Here is a 21,614-nt window from a genome sequence, read left to right as displayed (position 1 = left end):
TTTACAGCTGGGTGTGAGCATCGTCTAAGTGGGCAGCCTAATGCAGGGAAGGTGGGAGGGTGAACCTCGCCGGGAGCGAGGGGGAAACGGGCTTTCTGTCCTTCCAGAAATGCTACATGACACCCCACACATGGAACGGGGAGACCTGCCTAGAGTAGAGGAACCACGGGCTCCCTGGGAGTTAGGACTCCCACTGGGACACTTAAGTGTGCACTGAAGAACCAGCTCCCTTATGCTCTCAAGCACATCATTTCTTACGTTCCACTTCTTGAATGTCGGCTACCTATTTAGAAAACAGGTACTTAGGAAATCAGCATTGAAAATTTCCCTAGAAGATTTAAAATATTTTGCTTCTAAAATTCTTATTATGGGCCACCTTTAAAGAATACCTATTTCTTATGCATGCAAGATGACCCTGCATTCCTCGCCTCACCCGAGCCATCTGCCTTGCTGTACGGTGTGCTGATGGACACATTTATTAAATGGAGAAGGAAATCTTTAAACCTAATTTATTATTTGACTCAATTTGAAAGTTCGCTTTACAGAAAATTTCCCTAGGGCACTATTGTGTGAGTCTCCTCTAAGAGATGTGTTCTTGGGGGTAATGGGCACTTCTTAATGTGCTTTGAAAAGGACATTCTTCCTTACCAGTTGATCCAAGAGGCACCTTGTCTTTATTTCAGGAATGATGGCAGAAGGCACTCAGGTTAGATTCCGACCTCCAGAGTCCAGCCGTGGAGGAAGCCTGGCACAGTTACCAGAGGTGTTCATCCCAAAGCTTCCACTTACTGAAAATGTGGGACTTTGGACCCAGGGTTTCTGAGGTTAGGAAACTGGTTTGTTTAAGTTTGTTCTCACTGATAAGTCTTTGTGCTGACTCCAGCATGTTCAGTTTCGGTTCCAAGAATAAGTCAGGTGTTTGTGTTTGCATAAAGAAGCTAATCCTGGGGGCACCTGGGTGGCTCAGTGAGTTAAGCATCTGCCTTCAGCTCAGGTCATGATCCCAGGGTCCTGGGATTGAGCCCCATGTCTGGCTCCCTGCTCAGCAGGGAGTCTGCTTCTCCCTCTCCCTCTGCCGCTCCCCCTGCTTGAGCTCCCTCTCTCTGTCAAATAAATAAATAATCTTTAAAAAGAAAAAAAAAAAGCTAATTCTGAAAATGACAGAATCACATTTTAGTTTCTCAATTTTCAATGCTAAAGTAGTTTGGAAAGAAAGGGCGGGCACCCTGGCTGCTCTAGGCTGATTTTTGGCCCCCAAATATATTTAAATCAGCACACCATAATTGATATGTAATCATGTGTTATCCGTCTTTCGGATTCAAATCTTTACTTGTTTGAGGCTAATCTGGTTAAAATTTCCACATCACAAACTGGGTAGAGTGAAATTTTACAAATGGAGGTTATATTAGTGATTATGCTTTATCAGAAATTAGAAAAATTTCCAGGGGCTGTGAAGTCTTCTGAGTCTACTTCTACGCTAAACCCAGTTGGTTCCACAGAGTGCTAGCACCCCCTGCTGGCTACTTCTGGAATGACAGTCTCATAACCAATAGATGCGCTAGTTTTTCTGTTCAATTGTGCAGCATCACAACCATTTGCCAGCCTACAGTTTTTGTTATTTCCATCACAGATAGGAAAACGGAGTCAGACAAGATCCCCACACAAGTCTCATTCCATCCGCAATATTTGGAACATAAAAGCCAAAAGTACTTAGGTTATTGTATTTAAGCCTATTTTTGAAAATAAGTTTTAAAAGTATTATTTACTGTAAACAGTCCTATTTGGAGAAGCTTTACCAGCCATTAAATACCAAAGCTGTTGGGTCACAAAGGAAAAAGACAGGAGGTAGGGTAGAAGGAAACCCCAGTACGTATAATCTGTTTGGGGTAGCAGTCCTTCATGAGCTCGGTTCTTGCCACCTGCCCCTGAAAAGTAATTCAATGTCCCACGTGCATGTTCTGTTCGCAACTTCACCTTTCAGCGCTGTCACGTTTTGAGAATTTATAATCATTTCGGGTCTCGCCGTAGGTGTCTAAATTTTCCACCCATTATGAAACCGAGAAGTCTGAAGGAAGGAACCCCTGTGCGTATGAAATTTTAAAATGAAGATTTAGTTTATATTTGCACTGTGGCTGTTGTGGGTTTGTCTTTCTTAAAAATATTTTCCTAACACATGTAAGGTAGCCATCTTTTGATGGGAGGCACTTTTAAAACCATTGAGAAGGGTGATGTCTGGGGCCCCAGAGTGAAGGGAAAGGCTAGGCTGCGGGGAGCCACTTGGAGGGTAGTGATTCTTTCATGCCCGTGTGTGGGGTGTTGGGGGGCTAGCTGCGCTCTGAGCTCTGGTTGGTGGTGGTGGCTGAGGTATCTGCTGCTGTTAGGCGGGTTTCACAGCGTTCAGCTGGATCCATCATTTCCTAAATCCCTCCGCCTTTGATTAGCTGAGGCCCCTGCTGGGGAAGAGGCCAGTGCTGGTTGTCTCCTGGTGGATGCCTTTCCTTAGAGAAAGGAGGACAGCATCGTAAGGAAGCTGATCCACATTGTCAGCTTGATTGTCACCCGGGAAGCCAGGATGGAGAAGCAAATGATAAAGTATGACCTAGCTAAAAAGCAGTCACCTGTCATTTCTGTTCTTGCAGCGAGGGATTCTGGCATCTTCCTTTGCCTGGTTAAATTTCCAGAGCCTCCTTTTGTTTGGGGGCATGTTTACATTTCCAAGGAGTACTGTCTGGCTGGCGTTCAGGAACATAAAGACAGGACAAAGGAAGTGGTATGGTTCTGCACACTTCCACAAATAAAATCAAGCCGGCATGGCTGATGACTGACACATGATGCCACTTGGCTGTCAGGCCTGTGACCTTGAGCTGCTTGGCAGCAGGTTCTGGTGGGGGGGCTGGCTGAGCATGGTGCTGAGAAGCATGAGTTAGGGTTACTATCCTATGGGGCAAGATGGAGCACACCCACGGAAATCACTAATGCTTGACTTCTGTGCCCTCTTCTGCAACTTTAATCAATCAACAAACAGCCAGTAAACATCGAAACCCCTGCATGAGTCAGGCCATGTGCTGGCTGACAACAGTGAGAGGAACAGAGACACCTGCTCCCCTCAGGTTTGCACAAGGTGGGCTTGGGGAGACCCGCGGGCCCAGGAGCAGTCACAATGCTGAGCAGTGAATACTGCAGAGGTCAGGGAAGTTCTCTGGGAGACCAGAGGCAGCTCGAGTTCCCTCTTTGGATGTGCAGAAGGCTTCACAGAACAGACGGCATGCGCCCACCCCTTAAGGGATGGGTGCGATGTTCCCACCTGTGAGCCTGGAGGGGTGGGGAGGGCAGGGGGTTGTGTTTGGGTAGTGTGGACCTTTGAGGTTGGCAGAAGGGTATGGGGAGTCTCAGGGCACAGAGCTGGTTATAAGGTGGGCTGGGGTCGATCAGGGAGGGTACTTCTAGCCTTTTTATACTTCGTTCTGGAAAATAGAATACCCTACCAGGAAGATAGGACTGCCAGATAAAATACAGAACACCAAGTTAAGTTTGCATTTCAGATAAACGGTGAATAATTTTTTAGTATAAGTCTATCCATACTATTGCATTATTCACTGCTTATCTGAAATTCATATTTAACTTGGTGTCCTGTTTTATTTGCTAAATCAAGCCGTCCTAAAAAAAAAAAAGATCAATATAGAGCAGAATGTATTTATCTGACTATATATATTGAGGTTATAAACCCAACTGTGGGCTGAACATTATTAGTTAAATCAAAGATGTACCCAAAAATATGTCACTAAGGCAAAAATGCAAGAATTATAAATCTAACTTAAGATTGTTCAATTATGATTTATATCCTATAAAATGGGTATACATATGCTGCATACATTGATCATCTAAGAGGCTAATCTTCCTCCAGATGTACCTACAGAATATAAAAATACAACCACCATGTCATCAACTTGATTCATTTAAAACTTGTATTCTAGAGGTAATGAAAGTTGAACTTGAATAATAGTTTTGTTCATCCTAGAATAAAGAAGCGTTCGGTGGGGACGATTTATTTATTTATTTATTTATTTATTTATTTATTTATTTATTTTTATTTTTTTTTTAAAGATTTTATTTACTTATTCATGAGAGAGAGAGAGAGAGAGAGGCAGAGGGAGAAGCAGACTTCCCGCAGAGCGGGGAGCCCGATGCGGGACTCGATCCCAGGACTCCGGGATCATGACCTGAGCTGAAGGCAGACGCTTAACCATCTGAACCACCCAGGCGCCCGGGGACGATTTATTTAATTGTCCTCTCTTTAAAAACAATTTTCCAGAGGGTTTTGCATTGGGCATCTCTCCTGTGTAGACTCCCTTGTAGCAAGCAGAAGATGAAAGCATTTTTGTGCAAAGCATGCACGCACGCGTGCGCGCGCGTGTGTGTGTGTGTGTGTGTGTATTTCCAAGCAAGGAATTCAGGGCCTGGGGAAGAAGCATCCTGAGCATCTGGCACTCCTTCCTTTCTTTTCTCTGCTCTCCAGAATGTGCAGGGGGGTGTGGTGGGGCCCGGTAACCCAAGGAAGAGGGGAGAAGGTAGAGAAGGCCCGGTCCCTTTCTCCGGTGACTGCTGGGGTGTCATGCTGGGGTGTGTGCCTGGGCCATGTGGACAGAGGCCCCAGGTTGCTCAGCAGGTGAGCCATGGCCCAGCCAGCTGCCTTGGGCTCCTGCCCCCCTGACCAGCTGCTGGCTGGCCACCTGGGCCCGCGGACAGGCCCAGACAAGCCCCTCTGACACCCGAGGCGGCCTGTGCTTTTAGGAAGTTGGGAGAACCATTCCTGGCCTTGGCCGGGACTCAGGCTGCTTGAAGGATCCCCCCTGTGACAGCGCAGGCGTTCAGACATGTCCTCGCCCTGTGTTTGGGGCTGCCTCTGGTTCCAGGGACTGTGTTCAATCGTGTAGTTTAGGAAATTAACTCGATGACTTCTGTAGGCTCAGTCGATGAATTGCCTGAAAACCAAGCCTTTCTCCTGCAAAACCAAACCAAGCCAGAACTGAGAACCTTAGACTCAGCAACTGATCATAGTTCTGGGATGACCCCAGCGCCTGGTTTGGTCGTGGCTCGTGGGGACTGTCATGCTGGGTGGCATGAAGTATGGACAAGAGGCCAGTGTCTGGGGAATGTCATTCCCGCATCCCTAGGACGCCGATGTGTAGAAACCGAAACGAGGAGACCCGGGTTCTTTCCTGCTCACGGGAGACGGAAGCACACCCAGGGCTCCAGGCCACCAGCTGTCGTAGTTTGCAAACAAAAGTCTCTCCTTCCCAACAGCCACTCGGGGCCCCTGTTATGTGTAACGAGGGTAGATGTTCAGATTCCTGAAATGCTGTGAGTCATACCCACTTTGGTTCTTTTTCTGGGTGAAGATCTGACTTTCCCCCTTCCAAACCCAAGCATTTAAATGACTCGTCTAAATATGGGCTCCATTTACATACGCTCTGTGGTGAGGTGAGCTGTGGCCAGCTGAGCAAGCCCTTCCACCGTGTGGTTGGGGCTGGGCACGTGTGGGCCACCTCCCCTGGCTTGTCCAGGCTGTTCACGGGGCTGGCCCAGACTGTCCCATTCAGAGGGGACTTTGATCCCTGGCTTACACCTGCCTTCCCCACTCATTCCACTGTCCCCAGCCTGCCAGACTTCTCCTTTTGTGTGTGGGGGGGCATCATCCACCCTAGCACACATGTAAATCATTCACTGGGTCACTGAAGCTTAAAATGAGGTTGAGAGGGGCGCCTGGGTGGCTCAGTCGTTAAGCGTCTGCCTTCGGCTTGGTCATGATCCAGGGTCCTGGGATCGAGCCCCGCATCGGGCTCCCTGCTCCGCGGGAAGCCTGCTTCTCCCTCTCCCACTCCCCCTGCTTGTGTTCCTGCTCTCGCGATCTCTCTCTGTCAAATAAATAAATAAAATCTTTAAAAAATAAAAAAATAAAATAAAAAAATAAATGAGGTTGAGAGCAGGGCTTTCAGAGTAGGGCTGAATAAATACTCTCAGACATCTTAGGTGGAGGGGGAACACTGGGCCGTGGCCTCCTTGTCATGGGGATATCTGTTGTTCTATATTTAGTTTAGGAGCACATTTCCTGGTCTGGGTTTTGTTTTTGTTTTTGTTTTTTTGACTTTAGGCTTTCTGTCTCAATTCTAGGACTGGTGGCCATAAAGGATGCCCACGATATAGAGACCAGGCTTAATGAGGTGGAGAAGTTGCTAAAGACCATCATAAGCATGCCGTGCAAAGTAAGTACGATCTGCTCAGGGCTGGGGGTGGGAGCTCGGAATACATCCTGCCAGCTTCCAGATAGCCAATGCACTTGCTCACTTACTTGCTTGCTCCCTCCCTGGACGTATCAGGCCACGGAGAGGGGCAGATACAACCAGGGGAAAGGAAGACTTCTGTGGGCTCTTTCGGCTCCATTGTTTTCTCCTTGGTAAGAAGTGGAAGTAAGGGGCCAAGGAGGTGCTGAGTAGGAAGAGACATGGTCCATCCACTGCCATGGTCTTTGCCTTCTTGCCTCTGCTCAGAAGCCCACCAGTCTTGCAGAGGGTGTTTTGGAAGAGGGTGTATGGGAGCCAAGGAGAGTGTTAGCATCCACATTGGCAGATGGCCTTTAAATGAAGTTGGCAAGCTTTGTGTGGAGTGGTGGTTAAGACCCTGGGTGGACTTGGGGCCCACTTCACTCCCGTGGGGTCCATTTCCTCCTCTGCAAATGGGGAAAGTCAGTACACTGACAATCTATCAAATGGTGAAGGGACAAGTGTGCGAAACCCTGGCATATACCAAGCGCTCAGAAAATCTCACCATTGCTTCCATTCACCCCATCCTGTCCGTCCCTGGGGCCTTGCATTTTTGCCACATGGGAACATTAGTAAGTGAAAGGTGGGCCATGACTGCAGCCTCATCAGTGTGGCCCCCCGAGCCACACTGTCCTGCCGAGCATCTGAACAGCGCAGGGGCGTTCGCCTCACACGAGGTCACCTCCAGGGAGGATTCAAGTTTAGTCATTAACGCACTTATTCTCAGTATTCCAGGTCAGAAGTTGTGCTCACCTTCTTTGAAAGATCTCCTTTGGATCAGGTGTTAAAAAATGACAACGTACATAAAATTCAACCCAGCTTTCAGAGTCCGGTGAAAATATCAGGTAAGAGCTACAGGGAAGGCGTGGGGAGGCCAGGTCCTGCCGTGGATGGCCGTGGTTTTCCGGAAACCCTCCCAGTTCACTGGGCACACCTTCTACCCTTGGGATCCAGAAAGAGGATCCAAAAGAATGATAAGAGTGGGTGGAGGCTGTTACCTGATTTTCATGAAACTGTTTTCCACCCACCGACCTATATTTACACTTCTCCAATATCCAAAGGGAGTAACTCGGTATATCAATTGGAACTTTCTTAAGAAACAGTGTCCTGATGAACACATTAATGAGGCATTGGGAAGTGAACGACTGCAATCAGGAGTCTAGCCTGCTGAAATAAGATCGTTCACATAATGTGGCAGTGAATTTGGTTTTAGGGCACCCAGGACAGAAAGGGGAGCACACAGTTTAGCTGTCAATAGCGTTGACACTCGACCATGCCTTCGAGCACCAAAGAGGCGAATGTCAGCAGCAGTAAGAGCGAATGTCAGCTGAGAGGAGCTGCCGGCCGGCTCACCTGTGGGGTGAATGGAAGGGGGGTGCGGAATGCTGGGTCTTCTCCCTGTTTGGTAGCTTTCTGGATCTGGGTTGCACGTGTTGTTAGAGCACTAGACTTTTATTTTTGCATTACTGTTTTGGTGAAGGCTACTGTGCATTTGTGGGGAAAAGAGCTCTGTCCCAGAGTCTCAGACACGGGGCTCCCCCAGGCAATGGACAGTCAGCTTGGTTGGGCCAAAGAGGTGGTATGTGAGTGGGGTCATGCAGGAGTGTGGCCGGTGGAAAGGGAGGAAAGGCAGCTGTAAGAGGAGATAGAGCTTGGCGCAAGGGGAGATCCTGCAGAAGATGTTGATCTGAAGGAAGGAGAGGAAGAGGGATTCTGCGTCCAGCATTCTGTTTCCAAATGGAGGAGGGAGGAGAGCAGAAGGAGCAACGCAGGAGGAAGACCCCAGAAGTTGATGAAGAACAGTCAGGAGATGAGAGTGCATCTGAGCCCAGAGCTGTCTCCTAAGAAGGCATGGGGGGTTCACAGTGATGGGGAGACAGAGGACAAATTGGGATGGTGGTGGCAGATGTCTTTGGTAGAAAAGTGTCCTTACTGAGCTATGTGTCACAGCAGGGATGAGATTCCTAATTGTGTGGGGGGGATGGGTGGAGAGGGTGGGCAAGTTCGGGGACCTGAATGGAAATTGCTTTAGGACATGGCTGTGTGTGTGCAGGATGGCTGGCAGGCCTAGGTTTGTTGGGGTCTGCTACTTTTGATGTCTATCCAGCATAGCTTCTTCCTGTGTGTTCTTAGGAAGAAGAGCAGGGGTGTTTGGGCATCCCTCCTTAACTGGCACCTAGTATCCAGAACCTTCTTCATAGGAGAAATGGCAGTCATTTACCCTGCTTGGGTGTCTATGGACCCCAGTCTTGAAGGGCACAGCGAGGGCTCTGGGACACCAGTTGTCACTCCTGGTGGGTTTTATGTGCTGTCACCTAGAGCCTGGGCAAGTCTCTCTTCTTTTGTCCCGAGCAGAAGAGTCCCAGCACCGTGTCTCCGTTTTGCTTTCTTTCTTTCTGTTTTGAGCCAATAGGAGAGCAAAGAGCACTAGAACTCTTTTAGGGCCAGGAGCTGGACACTTGCTTCCTGTTGACCCCGAAGGCCCCAAGCACAAGAGGGACAGACTCGGGCTGCGTGGAGTTGCTTCTCATTAATTCTTGGAGGGCAGCAACCTGGGAACACTCCCAGCCCTCTGTCTACTGTCCTATTTTTACCTGTGACAGAGATAAACGCATGACCCACGTTTATCCTAAAGGGCTGAAAATAATGAGGTGAAATTTAACAGGGATAATTGTAGCCTCCCACGTGAGGCTTTACCCCCATTCTCTGGGTCTTTTTGTGAGGACTGAGGACAGGTTTTAGCTTGCAGGGACACTGCTGTGGGGTGGGGGAGTAACTGCAGTGATTGGCTCAGCACAGACCACTTTCTAACAACGAGAGCTCCGCCCAACAATGGAGTCTGGAAATATCTATTGCAAGTCTGTTTCGGAAAGTCTCATGCCTCCCTGCAAAGGCCAGGGGGCCTGTCAGAGGCATCCCTCGCGGGGTTGGCAGGCTGGGAGAAGCCTCTGCCACCCTTCCAGAGCTAAGATTCTGTCTCCTGGGGCCTTCATCCTGTTCATCTGCTCCGATCGATTGGGCACCAAGTCTGGGGCTTCTCCCGTGGAAGCATCCCAACCTCCCCATCTCTGCTCCAGGACTAGCCAGCCCTCAGTCTGTCTGAGCAAGTGTTTCTCACCGTAAATTAGTGTGTAGATATGCAGACAATAACAGGGTGTCCCCCCGGGATGTGAGATATACTTTCGTTATTCCCGGAGTGAGGAAAGAAATATATTAAGACAATGAACTACGGTAAATTCAAGAATACTTTTCAATGACACCTTTATTTACAGTAGCACTAACATCCCTTTGAAGAACTAGTCTACACATGGGCAAGCCGTGTTCTTCAGTGTTGTTCTCCTATGTGGGTGTTTGTGGCTTCGGGGCCCCCCAGGGTCGAAGCTTCAGGCTCTGGGCAGCATGACCACACCTGGGAATATCCACAGGTCTCTCTCTCTCTCTCTCTCAGCCTCCCCTGCCCCAGGACAGACCCTGAATACTGAGGTCGGTCATCCTGGAACTCTGACTTCCTGGGCTCGTTCATTTTCTCAAAACCTCACATTTACGATAAAGGCCAAGTGCCCTAGTCCTTCCAGCATGCCAGAGTCTGGCTCACTCTAGCTTTCTGATGCTGACACCATAGAACCCTTTGGTCCAGACCCTCAGCCTCCCCTCGGTGGGGCTTTCTCTGCTGTGGGCTCCCATCTTCCCTCTGTTCACAAACCCCACCCATCCATCCTGTCCTGCTAAATTCCACTCATTCCTGACAATGCCTCTGCCCTGCGGCTCACCCCACCCTTCCTCCTCCTTTCCTCTCCGATTTCTTAATGCCTTGTATACTGTTGATGTGGCACGTAGGGAGGTGGCACCATGGGGGACAGGCGCTGACCTAGGCTGTCTGGGGCTTTTCTTTAGGGCCAGGCGTGCACAGAGGCTCGAGCACACAGCCGTGGAGACGGCTTAGGGGCCGGGGCTCCGCTAGATGGCGCCAGGCGCTAGCCACGTCCCTGGGCCGCAGGAGGGCAGTGGGAGACACGGTGGCCTCCTCGGGGATGCTTTGGGCCAGTACAGCTTTAAATTCCTCCCACGTGAATCTAAATGTTTTTGGAATCAGAAAAGCTTAAATAGAGTTTTCTACATGGTGGTTGTGTCTGTGCTTAAAAGGAAGCATAAACCCCACCCGTGATCTGGCTACTTGGACTAATCTCCATAAGCCGCAAAAATCTAATTATTCAGGTTTGGGGGACGGGGGCCTGGAAATGAATTCTAATTTTGTATTTCATTAACCAAGCATCTGTACAATCTCAACCTTAATTTTCGCCATACAAGGTTAGACCAGTTCGCCAGTTAATAAAAAGACGGTGCTTTGGGTTTTGTTTGATTGCTGGACTCCACTGAAAATATAATGGGAGAGAGGATTTGGATGGGGAGAAGCTACACCGTGAATGCTTTCAGGACTGAGCTAATGTCCGCAGAAAAAGAAGAACATAGGAATTACCGAACTGGAGGAATGATGGCCTATGGGGCAGATGAGAACATAGCTACAGCCAAAAAAATAAGACAAATCATCACTGGGTGCACACCACAGTCATACTGTTGACCCTTGAACAGCGCAGGGGTTAAGGGCTCTGACCCCCTGCACAGTTGAAAATCCATGTATAACTTTGACACCCCCAAAACTGTTGACGTCAAGCCTTACTGATAACATTATCAGTTGATTAACATATACTTTGCATGTTATATGTATTAAATATTCTTACACAAGTAAGCTAGAGAAAAGAAAATGTTATTAAGAAAACCTAAGGAAGAGAAAATACATTTATAGTACTGCACTGTATTTTTCCAACAAAACAAAACAAACTACATGTAAGTGGACCCATGCATTTCAAACCTGTGTTATTCAAGGTCAACTGTAATTGTTGCAAGAAATATCCATTGGTGGATGCTAAGATGAGTGGGAAAAATTTGAGGAGAAACAAAATTTGCACAGTCTCAATGCATCTCCCCCAAGATATTTATTCACTGCAAAGAAAGAGTGAACCTGGCAGAAACTTCTTATGCAAGTGATCCTGATGGACAGCCCAGGAACAAGGCCTGTTGCCATCACACCCCTGACAGGATGCAGGGAGGGGAGGTGGGGTCACTCTGCAGGATTCCTGCCTGGAAAGCTCCACATCAGTCAGAACATGAAAGCATCAGACAAACTGAGGGACCGTCCATAAAATAACTCACCAGCCCCTCCCGAAGTGTTACTTTCATGGGAGATGAGGAGAGACGGAGGTAATGTCAGAGGCTGCACAAAACTAGGACACAGCAACACAAGGATCCCCAGCAGAGGATCCTGGGCTGGGTCTGGAACAGAAGAAAGGGACATTGGTGGAAAAGCCGGGGACACTCCAGTAAGGGAGGTGTCTAGTTAAGTCCAGCTTTGATCATTGCACCATAGTTACGCGGAATGTTAACATCAGGAGAAGCTGGTGAAGGATACATGAGAACTCTATACTGTTTTTATAAGTTTTCTGTAACTTAAAATTAGCTCAAAATAGAAAATTAAGAAATGGCAAAGCAGAACTCTTCATGTGAAAAAAATACGAATGCAGAAAAGTCGCTTGAAAGTGAACTGTTACATGGAATCAGTCACGTATGGGATTAAAGTAATTACACTGGCCAGGGCTTTTTGCTATTGGGACTAAGCCGACTTCTAAGATGTTCACATTTTATGCATGTTTGGAGATGGGCTTCAGATGTGAGCACTGTTCTGTAATCATAACACTTTCTTTGGTTCTGTTTATTTGCATGACACAACAGATATGAAGACATTAGCAGTAATGATAGTCACCACTACCACTTACCCAGGCCCCCACATTTATTAGATTCTTTATAAACATCGTCTCCTTTCTTCTACACCTGTGCTTTAAGGATGAGTACCAGTATGCCCATTTTACAGATGAAGAAAGTGAGCAGGCAGTGACCTGCTCCCCAGGCATGAGTAGCAGAACTGGAGTTTACAGGTTGCTTTGCAAACCATTAAACCACATGACTGTGTACAGAGGTTTCTTTGCAGGGGGAGTTAAGGAGTGATCTGTTACAAATCTGTTTTGTGGGGGCTGGTAAGGACTTCATTTCTTTAGAGCTCCAAATTTCACATTTGAGAAAGATTAGGAAGTTCGAAAGTTCCTCTGCAAGGTCACTCTTCGTCACAGTCAGAAATGTTTTGTTGCACTGACATGTGCTTTCACTTTAGGATTTCCCCCTCTAAACTCCCTTAGCAGAGGGGTGGCAGAAAGGGCTGGGGGCTGTCAGCTGGCTGAGGTTGGATGTGCTTCTGACACAGACACATTTGAGTCAGAGTTAGTGAAAAGCAATAAAGAAAGTGGATCTGGGGCGCCTGGGTGGCTCAGTCGGTTAAGCGGCTGCCTTCGGCTCAGGTCATGATCCCGGAGTCCCGGGATCGAGTCCTGCATCGGGCTCCCTGCTCAGCGAGGAGCCTGCTTCTCCCTCTGACCCTCCCCCACTCATGTACTCTCTCTCTCTCTCTCTCATTCTCGCTCTCTCAAAATAAATAAATAAATCTAAAAAAAAAAAAAGTGGATCTGTGCTGCTACATTTTGATTTGAGAGGGGAGGGAATCTTAATCTTTCTTGTTACAATGTAGTCCTTCCTCTTCAGAGTCTCACTCAGACTTGGGTAAACATCTTCTGGCAGGTAGAAATGTCGTTGATCCCGGAGATTCCAAGCACTGACTTTTCACAGGATCTTGGTGCTCCTTCTCATGACTTCAGGCTCTCCATGCTTGTCCTTGCACAGGGAGGGCGTGTGGGCTTTGACCGGGAACGGCAGGGAAGGGCAATGTGCTGATGTCACGAGAGGGTGACTAAGGGGGCTGGTGTTTCAAAAGACCAAAGAACCATGAGCTGTCACTTCTGCAGAAAGTCAAGGGGAGATGGTAGCAATTACTTGGCAAATCTGATTGATGAAGTGTCGTTTTATTCCTGTGGGGCTGAGGAGGAAATCTTCTTTTTTTCTTTGTTTGTTTTTGTGTTGTTTCCCTAATTCTCTTCGCATGGAGAGAAATTCGAAGAACTGAGAACCAGATATCTGGAAAGATTAAAAAGAAATAGGAAGTTACAGTTATACTTATGAGAAAAGCAAATCCATGCATGGGAATAAAAAAAATCTCAATTATGATGAGATGTAAGAAAGAAAATAAAAGAAAACAGTCCCCCAAATGATTGTGGCAGATGCCCAGGGAGACCGCGGACAGTGAGGAATGTTTTTGTTACCTGTGCCGGGCTAGTAGGAGAGGAAAGCTATTTCGAGCTGTGTGTTTCTGTGTGTGAGGCTCTGAATGGGAAGATGATAAACCTTTGGATTTGAGAATGCCCCAGAAATTCAGTCAATTTTAAGCATGTTTTTTTAAGATGAGGTAAGGAGAGGACCTGATTTGAGGACAGACAAGGGCCATGAACTTGGCGCTTAGCTGACTAAGAGCTGAGGTTAGGGGCTCAGGCAGCCTCCCAGAGGGCTGGAGAGCTCCAACACCAAGGAGAACTGGCAATGGCCACCAGATCCGTTCTTGGAGCGTATTTAATCTACCGGAGTGACAGAAACACATTCCCCGGGGAAATGTAAATAAAAGCTACACCAGATATGAGAAGTCAGTCAAGCCACATTGACTCTTTATACTTAAATGGACCAGATGGCTTGATGGAACCTGGTAATTCCTGGGAGTTTAGAGTTGAAGGGATCTTTGGAGATCATCCAATACTATTCTGAAATTCTCCAGTTGTGGATACTGAGTCCCAAGACCATGGAGCTCATGGCTGGGCTGAGCTTCGATGTCCAGGCTCCCAGCCTGGGGCTGTGTCAGCTGGACACATCCAGGCATGCCTGTCCTCTCCTCTCTTAGTGCTGGGTAAGCACCAGGCCTCCACCCTCGGAGGCTCACCCCATAAGGCCAACATAGACTACTTTGTTGGCCTTTTTAAATTACCAAAATTTGTGTGTAGAGGTAAAAAAAATCAATTTGTGTAGAGAACTAATATAAAGGAAAAAAATGAAGTTGCCCATTTGGTTTAAAATGCATACTGATCTCAGCTGACCCTCACAGCGACCCAGGGCAGTAGACAGCGTCATCCCCATCTCAGGCACAGGGAAGATGGGGTACCTGTGCAAAGCCTCATGGCGGTGTGACGGACCCAGACCCAAACCCAGACCGATAGACGTGAGCTCAGTACTCTCTCTACCCCAGCTTTAAACCAATGGGGAAGGCTTTTGGGGAGGGTGCTGGTACAATTCAGAGCATCTTTCTGGAAGGAGGGATGTGCCCCTTGGCTTGCACAGGGTCCTCAGGTGTGGTTTCTGTGGAGGTTGGCATTGCCTCCTGTCTGTGTGGCGGAGTTCCAGGATGGGTCTCTGGGGCGTAGAGCATTCTCTTGGAGTGTGGGGGAGAATTTGGGGCAGTAGATGGAGGGGAAAGTAGGGAGATTGGTATAAGCCCAAAACTTCAAAATCTGGCCCCTCCTGCATATTTATTTCATTGCTTTCATTTTTCAGAAATCATGAGATCCAATGGATTTTGCTTAGCAAATACGGAAACCATTGTTATTGACCACAGTATACCAAACGGAAAAGACCAACACCTGGGTGTGGATCCGACAGAGCATTTGTAAGTAGATTGATTTGAATATAGTTTTATAGAAGGGATCCCTGAACCGTCAGCTGGTGCCAGAGGCTGGAGTTCATGGCCCATAGAGGAAGCAGATGTGGCCGGAGACATTGAGCCATCCTACCTGTATTTGGATACTTATTTAAAGTGTTTGCCTTTTCTAGAGGCAGTGAGAGCTTGTTTCATAAACCTTGTGGGAACCAAGTTCCTTTGACCAAGGTGCTGGCTGTGAGGGGGCATCGAGGGCCAGCCTTCAGGGTCCGGTCTGTGCTGGGCCCTGAGGAGGTATGGTGGCCATAAGCCTCCTCGCCCCAAGGGCCTGGTCTCCTGGGATGGGGACACGTGTCACCTGTATGGTGTCACATCACAGGTCTGGAGGTTCTCCGGACTCTGAGGTGACCTCTCTAGGGCTCACGGGCTGGAGCCTAGCCCTGCTGGGCCACTGAGGGGAGGGAGGATGTGTCTGATGAGTGAAGATGGGACAGCCAAGACACCACCGCCTTCCGTGTCCCTCCTTCTCTAATAGCAGAACTTTTAAGCATGATAAGTGGTAAGTGCTCTAGGAAAGCCCGACACCTGGGGTCCCCTCAAGGCACAGCCTCCTTCATCCCTGGTGCATTTCCGGGTCATGTCCTTGGGACTTACTGGGAGGCAGCTTGAGGGGACAGCTCAACTTGGCTTCTGTTGACTGTCGAGGTCAACCCTACGGCTCCTCCTGGTTATGTGAGCTTCAGGCTGTCATTTCACCTCTCCTGGCTTCTCTTCTCTTCAGAGTGGGGCCCCTGAGGCCCTCCCAGGGTCACTGTCAAGGTCTCAGGTGGTAAATGGGAGCCCCCCTGGCCCAGGAGTCCTCACAGGCAGTGCTGGGTGCTCAGAGTCTCCCTGTGGGCCCATGAGCAGTGTGCTCTGGGATCCAGGGGCCTTGGAGTCCCACATCCTACCCCACCCACTGAGCTGCAAATAAACATGCACTAGGACAGACTCCTGTGCGGAGACACACCCAGGCCCAGGATGTCCCTGAGCTCCTGCAGGCGGCTGGAGCCGCCTCCGCTGGACCCTTGCTCTTTGATCAAGCACAGTGGGAGCCCCGACAGGCCCATGGAACCGGCCCTGGCCAGCACCTCCCACTTTCTCAGTTTCTCAGATGTCTCTTGGGTGGATGGCACAAGGATCCCTCACCATGGAGATGTCATGAAATGCTTGTGTAAGAGGACATGCTGGTGAAGCTGCCGGGGGTGGCCCTTCTCTGAAAGGCCCTTGTCCCTTTGCATGCCTTGCTGTGACACCACATGACATCCTACCCATGGTGTGTGTCTGGAGATAGCTCATTCGTTCACGAGCCGGGGGTCCATGACAGCACAGGGCTGGCACCGAGGGGGTATGAGATTGCTATGTATTAAATGTGTGACCAGAAGGAGAGCTCCTTTAGCTTCATGGGAGGAGCTTCTGGTGAGGGGTTGTCTTGGTGGATGAGGGACAGGTGGAGACCCTCCCTCATCACCAGCTCTGGCTCCACAGTATCCCCTGGGGGGCCTTTTCTGTCGTTAGGAGGCCTCAGAGGCCTTCCTGCACCTGGCCAGATTTGACAAGTAAGTTGAACTGTGAGAAGCACAGAGAGGAAGCAAGGGTAGTAACGTGACCCCTCGGCTTGGCATGGGCAGGGATGACACACCCTTAGCATGGGGCCCCCGGCTCCAGGATGCCTGGCTGGCAGGAAGCCGAGCAAGAAAAGCCTCTGTGATCCCAGAAAGGCTTAACAAAGAAACGGCGGCTTCCGAACGGCTCAGGGGAGCATTGAGAGGGAATTCCTGATGCGGGCTTGCCAGGGTTTTCTCTGGGTGGCTGACGTAGGGCAGTGTGGCTGAGCTGATGGTCGGCCACTGGCTGTCTCTCGGGAGCAGTCTGTTTTAACACTCCACGGGGCTGTCAGGCGGGTGATGGGGGTTGACAATGGGGACGGGAGGTCACAGAGAGATGACATTTGAGAAACAAGGCTTTGCCTCCCTGCCACAGCCGTCCTCGGTGGTACCTGAGGGTGACCATTTGGCCCCAACACTGTGAACTCAGCGCTGTCAAGCCTGCCATTAGGACCTGTGTCGTGCATCCAAGCAGGCGGCGTCCACGTTTCTGGGGCAGGGAGGTCCCAGAACCCAGGCGCAGACCCCATTGCACTCCGGGAGCGGGGTGTGAGTCAGCGGGCCTGCAGGGGCCTCTGCCTGGTGATGATCCTGGTTGGCTGGAGTGGTTGCCAGGCTCCCACCCAGGGCTGAGGCGAGTCCCCAACTCTGTCCTCACAGGTTCGGAGCAAAGCTATTTGCCAGGCCTGCTGAGGGCCACTGGGGACTGACGAGGCCACTGGACTCGGCCTGGTGACTCACTTTCCCCAGTGTCCCAGCTTCCCCTCCCTCCCTGGGTTCTCAGGGTCATCTGATCTGAGGGCAGGAGGTGGAGGAAGGGTAGGAAACTGGGCAGGCCTGCATCTTGGCCCTGTCCCTCCCCTTTGTCTACGTCCAAGAGTCCTCTTTTAATTCTTCCCAATGCTGGCTTCTGGGAAGAGACCACGTCCTGGAATAAAGTCGGAGAGGTGGTCTTACCTCCGTGAGACTTGCTGCCTGGAAGGCTGTGCACACTTGTGTTGGTGTGCAGCTAGATCTCTTTCTCGGCAGCCTCAGCTACCGGGGCCGGCAAGTGTCGGGGGAGGAGGCGGCCCTGCCCCTGCCCCTGCGGCCGATGAGGGGAGGCCCCGCGCATCCCCCCACACACCCCTCACTGTGGAGATAGAGGACAATGTGCCTCCTCGGCCTTTTCGAGCTGATTTCAAACCTCCTCCTCATTTAACTTCCAGCTTAGACTGAGAGGAAGTTAGCCCCATGGTCAGAATCAGTGGGACGCTACAAGGGGCGCTCTGCGGGGGGGGGGGGGGGGGTGCTGGGCCTTTTCTCTGACCCCCTTGCGGCTCCCGTCTCAGTTATGTGCTTCCTGGTCACACCCAACCCTTCCAGGTAGAGTGGAGCTCCTCCAGCTAACTGTCCTAGTTAGTGAGGCCCTCAAGTGCCAGGAATGAGTGCAGGGACACACGGTGTGCTGTGGGCTCCGCGGGCCCCTTCCTCTAGGGAGAGCCCTGGAGAGCAGCGAGCGAGCCTCTGCCCGCCTCCACCCTGCCCCCGCTTTGTTGGGACTGATCCTTAGTTGAGGAAAATGGAGAAAGCACAAGCAGCATCTCTGTGTCCCTTCCCGGGGAGAATGTCCTTCAGGCACTTGTTTCTCCGTTTTAAAAATCTGGAGCCTTGTTTTCTAGCTTAGGAGGCCATGTCTGGGTTAGACGGGGGAGTGGAAATGGTTTCAATTCGTGGGGGAATCCCTGTCAGGAAGGCATTAGTCACCTTATGTTTGGAGTACATACTCTTCCTCAGCACTTCCTGCCTGCCCTCCCCCGTGGAAGCCCCCCCATTGAATACCCCGCCCCCTCTAGAAGGAACCCTCCCTCCACGACTTCCCCCAGCCCCCACCCAGATCCTCTCTGGATGGCTGCTCTCGGTCCCGAAGTCACCGGCACACATGTCCCCCAGATGTGGTTGGGTTGTGAGCTTGTGACCACCGTGGCTTTTCCCACTCGTCAGTGCTGTTGTCTGTGGGGGCCCCACACGGGGTGGGCTCCGGTCCCCATGGACTGGCTCCCTTCCTCGCTTCCTGCCATGTCCCCAGAGCTCGACACAGAGTGATCCCTGGACAGAGAAAAAATCGCTCTGTGAACGAGTGAATGAATGAATGCCTCAATAAATGTTGGTTCCCGAATAGGGATAGCAGTGTCTAAAGCAGTAACAACCAGAGCTGTCACGCTCTTTAGAGAAGAGTCCATTTTGCCTCATTGATTTGTAACCATGGTTCTTCCCACTCTTCCTAAACCTGCATTGAGAAGGCCGTGCTCGTTGGTCCAATGAGCCTGTGCCTCATGAGGAGCCTTGTGGAAAGCCCTTCCATAGCGTTTGGCATTGACCCCTAAGCGCCCTCTTGCCAATGGCCTTCTGCCCTTTCTTTCTCCACTTCAGTGGGCCTGGTGGGGGATGGTGGTCAGTGAGCCAACCTCAGCCTCACCTCTGAACTTTCCTTTTCAGGTTTGAGAATGGCAGTGAATTTACCTCAGAGCTGGAGGATGGTGATGACCCAGCCGCTTATGTCACCAACCTATCCTATTACCACCTGGTCCCCTTCGAGACGGACATTTTGGACTGAGTCTCTGGTGGGCCCCCACCTTCCCCGGGCCCTTGACTGCTGGTTCTGCCCCGGCTGCAGGGGCCCCCCTGCTGCCCCAGGCCTGGGTCAGGGGGTATCTCCTCAGTGACAGTGCCCAGGAGGCCCGGGTGTCCTGCCCCTGGAGCAGCGGGGCTTTCCCCTGGTGCAGGGGCCCCCCACGGCCGCCCGGCCACCCCTAGCTCCCCACCATTCCCTCACCCGACAAGCGCGCACAACATGGCCTGGGAGGTGGTGAGGAGTTGCCACGGTCTGGACGACACAGGCAGGCAATGTGAGGTAATCCAGGATTTCCCTGGGAACCCAGATGTGTGGCTTTCATTTCTCTTTTTCATCTTCTCTCCAGAAGCTGTGGGTCTGGTGTCAGCCAAAGGGGCTCTTTACAGAAGGTTCCTTGTGGATGGCGAGGGTTGGCTACAGAGACAGGGCAAATCATTGCTGATCAGGTGCCGTGAGCGGGGACTGAGAAGTACTGATTCTCCTCCAGAGAAAAGAGTTCCTGCCTGGCCTACCAGCATCTCTAAAGCCCTTCAGTGGGGTAGCCAGGCTGGAACCACCCCGGGCTGTGGGAGGTTCACCTCTCCTGCTGTTTACCAAGCTGTCAGTGACGTCATTGCCATATTCACCTGCGGGGGGCGGGGGGGCAGGGAGACCAACAGGAAAGCACTGGCCAAGTCCCCCTTTGCCCCTTGGTGGGGGGCGGTGCGCAGGCAGGTCTGGGTTCTGTGTGCTTATCTCCTCATGGGGTCTACTAACGACCAACATTTGCTAATGTAAATAATAGTAAATTATTGAGAATCCTAATTCTTTTACACGGTCTGTTTTTTAATCTATTTTAATTAAATAAAGTGTATTACTCTACTCCTGGATTTAGGATGTTTGGTGTCTAAAGGTATGGCTCCTTTTTATTCCCCGCCGCCTCAGGGCTGGCCCCGAGCACTCTGGTCTCATTGTTACTTAGGAAATGTGTTCTGTTCTCACCCTAGGGAATAATCTGTCCAAACTGAAAAGTGAACAAACAGCTTATGTTTTTTGATTTTTGTTTTTCTGACTTAGGGTTGCCCCCCTTCTCCATGTTCCTCTTGGCAGCCCCGGGAACCCTCCTCTGACCCGACTGCCTAGCATATGGCATTTCCATGGGATCTGCGTTTCCCTTCTGCCTTCCGGTTGTGCTCCGTTGAACGCATCCTGCTTTCAAACAGGCTATTGGCTGGCTGATGGGGGTTGGCCAGTTGCCTTTCTTCTCTTGTGGGGTAAATTCAGTTCTTTACAAGGATAGGGCTGCTTGCCTAGCAGTTAAGATTAGAATCAATCACCGCGTTTAGTTAATCACCATCTATGTTTCAGTTGGTGATCCTCAGGATCCCTGTTCCCCAGAGGTGCTTCTCCCACGCTACCCAGCAGCTGGCCGAGCTCCTCTGCTTACTTGGACCTCATTTCCCCATCGGGGCCCAAGGTTGGCTCCACAAGCCTCTTCACTGGTTCCAGTCAGTGCACCATGAGCTTCCTCGACTGGGGGGGGGATCAGGTGTTTAGATATTTGTTCTTCTGTGAAGCACATCAAAGCATTCTCTGGCTTCCTTTTTTTTTTTTTTTTTTTTCCCTGGAAAAACACAGGTAGGCTTATTCTTCTCATTCTAACATTTGAAAGAATCCAAAGTACAGGTAAATATTTCTTTAAGTGCAGTGGTCATTGGTCGCTGGCACTCAGAGTCCCTGTGGGAAGGCAGTGTGGAGTGGTGGGGACTGGAACCAACACAGGGCTCGTGCACTGTGTAAAGGAACAGTCAGCACCACTCCGTTTAGTGGACTGTTCCAGCTGGGAGTGTGGGCCCAAAGTGGCCAGTCCTCCCAGGTTTTCAATAGGAGCTGGAAATCTGACTTTTTATGTGAAATATCCCAATTTTGAAGTGTTACCAAAAAAAACTCCAGGGACAAGAAGGTTTCCAAGTAAAAGAATGAGGAAGTTTCACCTTCTAAACCGTCAGTTCAGAGAATCCATACCAGACGAGTTCAAGTTCACGTAGGAAGTTTGCACTCTTGCCCACACATTTCTCCAGAAACTGCTTTAGAACAACCTGCCTCTCTTCTTCCCCTGTGACGTGTCCCTCGTGCTGCCCTGGTAACCAGGAGGCCCTTGGCAGCGGTGGCCTGGACACTCCCCTTTGTTACTGAATCATGTCAGAAAACTCACTAGATAGGCCCCTGCATAGGGGTTTGCAGTTAAAACAATTTTTTGGCGAATCAAATGAAAGTCACCTACATTTCCTATTTGAAAGGAACCTTCAGCAAATGCTATTTATAGGCAGGGGGATCATCTGCTCTTTGTGTTGTAAATAGATGCTGTCTTTCACGGATGAGGTTTGCTTGAAGTGAAGATGCACAATGAGGACACG

The 21,614-nt window shown here is 50.1% G+C and overlaps 1 protein-coding gene across 1 annotated transcript in view; it reads left to right on the top strand.

Annotated features, from left to right (window-relative positions):
* PXDC1 (PX domain containing 1) overlaps window positions 1-20,087 on the top strand; it is a 28,920-nt gene extending 8,833 nt beyond the window's left edge. Inside the window, exons 2-5 of the mRNA XM_035030756.1 lie at window positions 6,172-6,263; window positions 7,048-7,165; window positions 14,856-14,967; window positions 19,083-20,087. Of these exons, the coding sequence (XP_034886647.1) occupies window positions 6,172-6,263; window positions 7,048-7,165; window positions 14,856-14,967; window positions 19,083-19,200 (440 nt within the window). The 3' untranslated portion in view covers window positions 19,201-20,087. The remainder of the gene's footprint in view (window positions 1-6,171; window positions 6,264-7,047; window positions 7,166-14,855; window positions 14,968-19,082) is intronic.
* Window positions 20,088-21,614: the final 1,527 nt, after the last annotated feature.

The sequence above is a fragment of the Mirounga leonina genome, unplaced genomic scaffold (genome assembly GCF_011800145.1).
Source record: "Mirounga leonina isolate KUSES-001 unplaced genomic scaffold, KU_Mleo_1.0 Mir_366, whole genome shotgun sequence".
In the NCBI taxonomy this organism is placed as follows: Eukaryota; Metazoa; Chordata; class Mammalia; order Carnivora; family Phocidae; genus Mirounga; species Mirounga leonina.
The sequence above is the reverse complement of the archived record's forward strand: the minus strand, read 5'-3'. Positions and strand labels throughout refer to the sequence as shown.